At 35.4% G+C, this 9,210-nt stretch overlaps 1 protein-coding gene across 1 annotated transcript in view; it reads left to right on the forward strand.

Annotated features, from left to right (window-relative positions):
* LOC107754047 (uncharacterized) overlaps positions 1 to 9,210 on the forward strand; it is a 22,967-nt gene that overhangs the window by 8,835 nt on the left and 4,922 nt on the right. The window contains exons 2-8 of the mRNA XM_016570366.1: positions 2,617 to 2,625; positions 2,690 to 2,777; positions 3,671 to 3,691; positions 4,076 to 4,351; positions 7,174 to 7,476; positions 8,373 to 8,660; positions 8,774 to 8,826. Coding sequence (XP_016425852.1) covers positions 2,617 to 2,625; positions 2,690 to 2,777; positions 3,671 to 3,691; positions 4,076 to 4,351; positions 7,174 to 7,476; positions 8,373 to 8,660; positions 8,774 to 8,826 — 1,038 coding nt within the window. The remainder of the gene's footprint in view (positions 1 to 2,616; positions 2,626 to 2,689; positions 2,778 to 3,670; positions 3,692 to 4,075; positions 4,352 to 7,173; positions 7,477 to 8,372; positions 8,661 to 8,773; positions 8,827 to 9,210) is intronic.

A 9,210-nucleotide genomic window follows, 5' to 3' on the forward strand; every position in this document is an offset into this window, starting at 1 on the left:
CATAGCATAACAACAGTGATCAGCAATAATGATAGGCCTAATACTCACAATAAAAATAATAAGGTCATATAGATCTTGGAGGTAAGAAGTGGATTATCCTTCACCTGAAATTTTGTCTTTTCATCCTGAAATGCGAGGCAAATGTTGGATCACAATAATTAGGAACCACAGTTTCCACAAATCCCTTCACTCGATTGGGATGTTCTCTTTTATTCTGGACGGCGAGGGCAGTGACTGTAACATCGAGCGTATTTTGCAGTATTAAACATGTATTTATAGCGATTTCATCAGGCTCCAAAATTTGTTCAAAAAGAACAAAAAGAATGGCCTTCTCAGCTGCCATAGTTGCAACTCTTGTGTCATCAGAACATTGGGTTCAACGCACCACCGTTTCCGTTTAAAAAACGTTTTGCACCGTTTTTGAACGCAGCCCAGGTCTCATTGCTTCCGCTGGTCGGAGAACGTGTTAACAGCCGTATTAAATAATAGCGATATCGATGGACTATCTATGGAAGATAATCAGTTAAACTAGCTAGCTGTTTTTATTGTTGACGATTCAATTTTTACATCTAAATGTGAAAAGAATTTAAAAAAAAAAACTTTTAGATATCAGTCTGCATATGTGATGGACATTGGTTATGATCATCATTGGTATCTACTTTGAAGGCATCTTGAGTAAAACGGCTTCATGTTTAACTAAACTTATGCAAAACACTTGAACCGGAAGTGACGAGACCCGGTTAACAGAATACTGAAGTCTGTTGCGCATAACCCCTATTCTCAAGTGAAGCGAGTTGAGGCTTGGACCCGGAAACAGCGCTTCTTACGTCACCACTTAAAAACTCGTAAAGTCAGAATTGCGAGATATAAACTCGCATTAGCGAAAAAAAGTCAGAATTGTGAGTTTATATCTCGCAGTTCTGACTTTATTTCTCAGAATTGCGACTTTATTTCTCAGAATTGCGAGTTTATATCTCTCACTTGTGACTTTTTAACTCGCAATTGCGAGTTTATATCACTCAATTCTGAGAAAAAAAGTCAGAATTGTGAGATAAAATGTCGCAATTACCTCTTTTATTTTTTTTATTCAGTGGCGGAAACGGGCTTCCATACAAGGCTAACGTTACTTTGGCAAAAGACTAGAACAATGCAGGTTTTTTCTGTCTCTTTCTCTCTCGAATCATTTTGCCACAGTAAGCGAGTTAGTGAAAAATAATCTTGCTAGTGACTTGCTCAAATAACAGTATTGTGAACACTTTTTTTTCTATTCAATTACTGAAAAATATTGGCCTCAACCTATCAGTTGAGATGTCTATGAAAGGTAAACCTTAAGCCTTCTAAGGGAGGGAGAAGAGAGACAGATTTGAGCTCTGAGTTTCTTGGGGTTTTGGCAGAAATAGGCACTTTCAGTCTGGTCTGGGCAAGCTATCCTGCCAGAAACTGGATGTCATGGCATTATGGTTGGTTAGTGTCCATTACAGACAACCAATCACCTCCCTTTGTCAGACCTTAAAGGGGTCATATGATGCGATTTCAATTTTCCTTTCTCTTTGGAGTGTTTCAAACTGTTCGTGAATAGATAAGATCCCTAAAGTTGCAAAGACTAAAGTCTCAAACCCAAAGAGATATTCTTTATAAAAGTTAAGACTCGTCCACGCCCTCCTAAAACGCCTCGTTTAAACACGCCCCCATATGTCTACATCACTGTGTGGGAAGATTTGCATAACATCACCCAAATGTTCACGCAAAGAAAAAAGGCCTTTTATTCTCGCTGTAGTGTATTGTTGTTGCAGCCGCCGCCATGTCTTGGAAACGCTGTGTGTTTCGTTGTGAGAGCGAAACTACTTTGTTTTGTCTTCCAAAAGAGGACACGACTAGAAATAAGTGGTTAAGTTGTATTTACAACACTGTTCCAGAACAGTTTCAAACGCGAGTTTTGAGCAGTGTAGAGTAGAGCTTGATGTTTGTCGTTTCTCCGATCACAAATACAGACATGGTTTTATGTTTACGCGGCACGATGCAACGCAATGCATTAAAAGACAGTATAAGTCATTATAATCTGTAATTATGTCCCCACTGGATGCAACAAATGCCTCGTTTGTAATGGGTTGTATTGGTTTTGTCTCGTCACTCCGGGACACGGCATCACAATATGGTAAGGGGCTTAGTGTTTCAAAAAGGCGGGGCATAGAGGAGAAACAATAATGTACAGTATGTGGAAAATAATGTGTTTTTTAACCTTAAACCGCATAAACACATTTCATTACACCAAATACACCAAATAATGTTCTTTTTTTAGCAGCATCATATGACCCCTTTAAAGAGATACTGTAGATCAGACTTTCAGGCTGCTGTACAGTTTGACCTAAAAGCAATATTTAGTCTCTTTTGATTTACATGGGAGGATTCAGTGGGCATTAATGATTCAGGATTATGCTTTCGGTTAGATAACTAGTGCTATTTGGCTATGACAAGAATCTTTTAAGTCTCTTCACTCTTGTCATCTTGTGTGAATTCATAAATTTTGGGTTCGTTTTAACTGCTGACCAACATTCCAATTCAATGAACATATTTATTGAATTGATTAAAAATGGTGTATTTTATGTGCCACATTAGGTATCAGAGGTAAGTGTTATTTCTTCATATATCTTCTCAGATAGGAGTATTGATTGTTCATGTTGTGTTTCAGTGCTCACACCTGCATTTTTTTTTACACAGATATCCAGCTAAAATGGGCATTGCGTGTGTGGCAGTCATTAGCACACTCCTGTGCTCAGGTAACTGTTTGAAAAACACATTTCTATAATGTTGGTACAACAAATAGCTTTTCATTTGCATAGTTTTCTAAATTGCTTTGTTTCACAAGGGCAACATTTGCAGCATCATTTATCATAAGATGTTAGACTGAAAGTGCATAGTTGGCAGTTTGACATGGCAGCATTCCTAATAGTCCTTTCATATTGTTAGTGTTGCAGAGAAGGAAAACTTGCACACTCTTCCCCCGGTAAAACTCATTCACTATTAACTGTTAGGTGTGTTTTTGTTGTCAGCAAAAAGGCATATATTTAGAGCCTGTATATTCAGACCATTGGTGCTTTTAAAAGCAGGACATGCTCCTTTGTGTTTGTCTTGTGAGTTAAGAGTTCTATTGAGTTAAAAGCTCTACGCGCACACACACACAAACATACATAGAAATGAAGAGAGAGAGACTTGTCTCCTTGTTATGCTCCTTCATAGCTGCTGATTCCCAATTGTTTAGACCTATATGGGCAGATCTGTTGCTATTTTGCAGCTGTCATATAGATAAGCTAAATTTGATCTAATAGAAATGTGATCTGTCACTTGAGCAAAATCTCATATTGCCAGTGGCATTCTGAACAGTATAGATTGTTTAATAGCATGTGAATTAAACCAATGCTATATCACTGATTGGAAAACATGAAAAAAATAAGCATTTCCACTGATAGCATTTTGTCAGTCACAGTGAATTCAAGAGGGAGATAATTTCAATACAAGAGTCACTCAGGGATTTGTGTTGTTTTACTTAATGTTAGTGTATTTCTACACTAGACATTGTAGCTGTAAATGAAGACAACACATATATTTGGATTAGAAAGGATTTGTTTGCCTCTATTATACTTGCATTTACCCTTTTCATTGTTTTTTACAGTTTTGTCATCAACCATTAAAGGTAATGCTTCTTAAATTATTATAATAATTTTTATATAAATATAAAAAAAAATGAAGGATCTGTATTGGCAACTGTGGTTCCAATAAGAGCCTTTAACATCCATGGAACCTTTCAATTCCACAAAAGCTTCTTTATAATAGAAGAATATTCCTTGGATTTTTTTAAATGTTCTTCAAACACACACAAAAAGTTTGTTTCTAGAGTTGTTTGCTGAAATGTTCTTTGAGAAACCAAAAATGGCCTTGCTGCAAAAAAAACAAAAACAAACTAAGAACAGCTTCTCTAACTTTATATATACATATATATATATATATACTGTATATTTAGTGGATGTTTTTCAAGTTTCTGTTGTCAATAAGTGACTTCTTTCTCCTCACTCTGCAGCTAAAGATGAACACCGCACTGTTTTATTTGGAGAGGATGTTCATATTCCCGTGCCGGCTTTAGACACAACAGAGGTGTTGTTCAAGCCGAGAGTGGATGCGTTGTTAGGGCGGGTTCTCCTGCGGGACGGGAAAATTCTGGATTCAAGATCCAAACTGAACGTTCACATCAGCCATTTGATCCTGGAGGATGTGGGCGAGGAGGATGAGGGCACGTATGTGGTGAAGAATTCTGCGGCCCTGGCTGATGTCAGACGAATCATTCTCATTGTTCGAGGTACAAGTTACAATACCACCATTTCTGTCAGGACCACAATCGTCAAAGATGATTGACAATTAGCATACAGTTTGGATTGGCGGTATGGTTCTGTTCTGAGCAAGAACTCCCTGCGCATCCATGCAGCCTAGCCTGGATGAGAGCAGGGAGAGCAGCGATTAACCCCCCAGGGTAAACAGAACAGAACCAACATAAATGTATTGCAGATATCGTTAAAGTTCAATAATGTTATGTACACATTTTAGAATTAGTCTGATTCAAAGGAGAATCAGAAGGCTGAATCCTGACTGACAGAGGAGGAGTTGGGGATGGAGGAGGGTAATTAGCTATTGAGCAATGCTTAGATAGGTGTCGTATTCCCATAGGTTGATGGGGATCAACTGAGAGTCAGCTGATGCGAGCTTGACTTACGTGACCTGCCAGAACTAACGCTACGCTAGATATAACTACTTGCTCAGTTGATTATCTCATGATAGATTAATGACAGGATAGAATTCATTCAGCAAAATACTTTTTTTAAATGATGAAAAGCTTATTCTATATGGTCACTACATGTTAGGGCTGGACGATATGGCCAAAATGTATATCACGATATATTTCTTAATTTCGGTCAATACGATATAATTCCGATATCGTTATGAACACTATTTAAAAAAGCCTCGTAAAAACTGCCAAGAACGCCCACATAAGTTTGTGCATACAAATTTGCCAAGTCTATGACACCTCATATAAAACCATATAATATTTTAGAAAAAAAATCCCCAGAACAAATAAATTAATGTTCATCTCTAATTTGTATTTAGCCTTCATACAAACAAGAAATGTGAAATCACTGTCAAATAATGGTCTCAGACTCACCTAATTAATATTCATATCTTTAACATCAAACTATAGGTTAACATACACTACCAGTCAAAAGTTTTTGAACAGTAAGATTTTTTATGTTTTTAAAGAATTCTCTTCTGCTCACCAAGCCTGCATTTATTTGATCCAAAATACAGCAAAAACAGTAAAATTTCAAATATATATATTTTTCTTTCAGTTTTATATTTCAAAGCTATATTTTTAGCATCATTACTCCAGTCACATGATCCTTCAGAAATCATTCTGATACTCTGTTTTGCTGCTCAAAAAAACATTTATTATTATTATGATGTTGAAAACAGCTGAGTTAAATTTTTTTCAGGTTTCTTTGATGAATAGAAAGTTCAGAAGAACAGCATTTATCTGAAATAGAAATCTTTTGTAACATTATAAATGTCTTTATCATCACTTTTGATCAATTTAAAGCATCCTTGCTAAATAAAAGTATTCATTTCTATAATTTCTTTAAAAAAAAAAAGTGAAATCCTACTGACTCTAAGCTTTTGAATGGTATAGTGTATAATGTTACAAAAGCTTTTTATTTCAGATAAATGCTGATCTTTGGATCCTTCTATTCATCAAAGAAACCTGGAAAAAAAAGTACTCAACTGTTTTAAATATTGATAATCAGCAAATCAGCATATTAGAATGATTTCTGGATCATGTGACACTGAAGACTGGAGTAATGATGCTGAAAATTCAGCTTTGATCACAGGAATAAATTACATTTTAAAATCTATTCAAATAGAAAGCAATTTTAAATAGTAAAAATATTTCAACATTTTACTGTTTTTGCTGTACTTTGGATCAAATAAATGCAGGCTTGGTGAGCAGAAGAGAGTTCTTAAAAAAAAAAAAATCTTACTGTTTAAAAAATTTTGACTGGTAGTATAGGCCGATTATTCATATAGATTGAAACAAATGTGCTTTAGCCAGTATAAAGAGTATGAAAAGGGCTCTGAGTTTCTGCAGAAAACAACAACAACAACAAAAAAAGAGCAACAACAAAAACAAGCTGCTGGAGACGGGCTTATTGAAAATGCAAACTCATTCTCTGCCAGCAGGAGGCGCTTTGAGAGCGGTAGAACTAGCGGTTTCTCCAGTAACGGCTGCAATCAAATCAGCTCAGCTCATGAACGCTACTTTATCAGATAAAATGAAAATGCCATCGAAACTTTTCTGAAGACAGTCGGTTCCCTTCAGAGATACATTCATATAAAACACCCACGCGGTGTTTTGATTTTGAAATGTGCAGTGCTCATGTTTATTCAACAAAGTCAAACGCCACAAATAAATCAATGTATGGCAAACACTAATGTATATCGAAATATCGGAAATGTGTTTAAAAATTATATCACCGTTATTGAAATAAATTATATTGCGATACATACTGATATTGAATTATTGTCCAGCCCTAGTACATGTTATGAATATACATACACTACTATCAAAAGTTTGGAATAATTAAGTAAAAAATTCAACAAGGACACAATAATTTGATCAAAAGCGACAGTAAAGACATTTCTAATATTACAAAAGATTTCTATATCAAATAAATGTAATAGATGCATCAAAGAATCCTCAAAAAAAGTACCAAGTACCACAAAAATATTAAGCAGCAAAAACTTTTACATCAACATTGATAATAATAAGAATTATTTTTAATAAATGAGTTACTAATACCGTAATAATTGGTTATAATAACTGAGCAACAAATCAGCATTTTAGAATGAATTCTGAGAATGATTTTATATATAACTTTCGCTGTTAGGATTAACTGCTTCTGAGAAGATGAGACCATTAATTTTGATATTTTTGTATTTAGACACTGAATCACAATTAAAATATTACACAGAATTATTCATACTTTTGTTTCCAAGTGTGTAGTTGAAAAAAAGCAGCACAGTCAGCATCCTCATAGGTGTGTTAATGCATTTCAAAATCGGTTTTTCTTCTAGACTGTGCACTAGAGACTGTGGTGAAATATGGAGACACGTATCATATCCCGATCAACCCTTCGATTGGTCCGTACACCCTTAAGTTCAGGCCTGAAGCTCAAACTCCAGTCTACCAGACCACAGAGGAACCGCCTGTGCTGCTTCTCAACCAGACCGGCATCCCCACGCAAGCGTACAAGCACCGCCTCACTGTGGGCGAGAAGAGGGTCAGCCTAGGTTTGGTTACCGGAGCTGATGAGGGCAGCTACACCGTCGTGGACAGTGATGAAAAAGTCCAAACGAGGGCCTGCCTCGACGTGAAAGGTGAAAAAAGTCAATGTTTGTGAGTGCATTATATGAGGAGACTGTTTCAGCAGGCCTAGATGACTAATGTGCCAAAGCCTTGAGATAGTGTAAAAGTACAAAGAAGGAAGTGAAGAAGGAAAGATAGAAAATAAAGGATCAAAAACAGGACGTAGTAGAAGTAGACGAGACTTTAATCTATCAGTATTGATTTTGGTCCACATTGCAGCTTATTGCCAAGAACCGTCTACTTAGACAGAAAAAGGACCATCTGAGCATATCAAGTGAAAACCACAATTTTATGTGACATTTTGGCAGGATAAATCTAAAATCAGCCCTAAAACAAAGCTGAACATACAGATATCGGGTACTAGCACAAAGATGGTGATATCAGTATTGACAATAATACATAATAAATGCTTATTATTACCAATAATAATAATAATAATAATAATAATAATAGCAAAATACATACATTATATTATAACATTAATAATAATAATAATATTATTATTATTATAATAATAATAATTACTATTATTAACAAAACTAACAATAAAAATTCTGCCAAGTGTTATAATTCATTAGTATTGCTTTTGGGTGTTTGAAGCTACATAGGAATTTGGTATATATTATTATTAATTATATATAATAATATAATATTATTAATTCTAAATATATATTTTATATTATATATTAATTTTATATAATATTAATTATTATTTATTTAATTATATAATAACATAACAATATTATATTATGTATTATTATTATTAAAAATCAGTCAATTGTGCCAAGTAGTATAATTTATTAGGATTACTGTTGGTAGTTTGCAGGTGCAATAATGCAACATTTAGTATCCTTGTATATCCTTTTAATTATCGTTCCCCCCCCTCCCCCCTCCTTCCATATAATAGCCCACCAGATCTTTGTGCACTTGAATTATGGTAAAACCTTGAAGATCAGGCTTCACGTGGACTACACCAAAGTCAAAATGGTCTACTTCACGGACACTGACTACAAGGAACGACTCATCATGGACCAGGGGGAGCTGACGGCACCTGTCGACTCTGCGTTTGAGGGTCGAGAGTCTGTGGAAGGATCCATGTTCTACTTGAAGAAGGTCAAAGTCGGTGACAACGGTGTCTTTCGAGTGATGGACTCTTCAGGCTTCCGCATAGCTGATGTCTACCTTCATGTGGAGCGTGAGTAGAACATTTGAGAAGCTACGGTTGATTGGGTTTGGTTCAGACTTACACATAACTTACACACTGAGGTGTATTTCCTGTACATATGACCCTCTTTTCTCTCATAACAGCCTATAAGCTGCCACAGCTTTATCTGGCGATCATCTCCTTGGTGTTCAGACAGGTAAAACCAATTAACCTCAATTAACTATTTTGATCAAATAAATACAGCCTTGCTGAGCATTAAAAAATCTTACTGAACACAAAAGTTTTGCGTTCAGTGAATCTTACTCAACACAGAAGTTTTGTAGGTTGTGATTATACATATATATAATATATATATACTGTATATATATATATATATATATATTATAATTAAATCAGTTTCAGCAAATGCGATTGATCAACTGTCAAAAAAATGTGTCTGTGTGTTTACGTCTCGTCTTTGTTCGTTTTCTTGCACCTTCTTTCATACATACTGATTAACCCCTTTTAAAGGGGTGGTTCACTGGGTTTTTTCTTGGCTTGATTGTGTTTAAGGGGTGCAGTCTAACATGTGTTAATGCTT

Source organism: Sinocyclocheilus rhinocerous, unplaced genomic scaffold (assembly GCF_001515625.1).
Source record: "Sinocyclocheilus rhinocerous isolate Xijiao unplaced genomic scaffold, SAMN03320098_v1.1 scaffold612, whole genome shotgun sequence".
NCBI lineage: Eukaryota > Metazoa > Chordata > Actinopteri > Cypriniformes > Cyprinidae > Sinocyclocheilus > Sinocyclocheilus rhinocerous.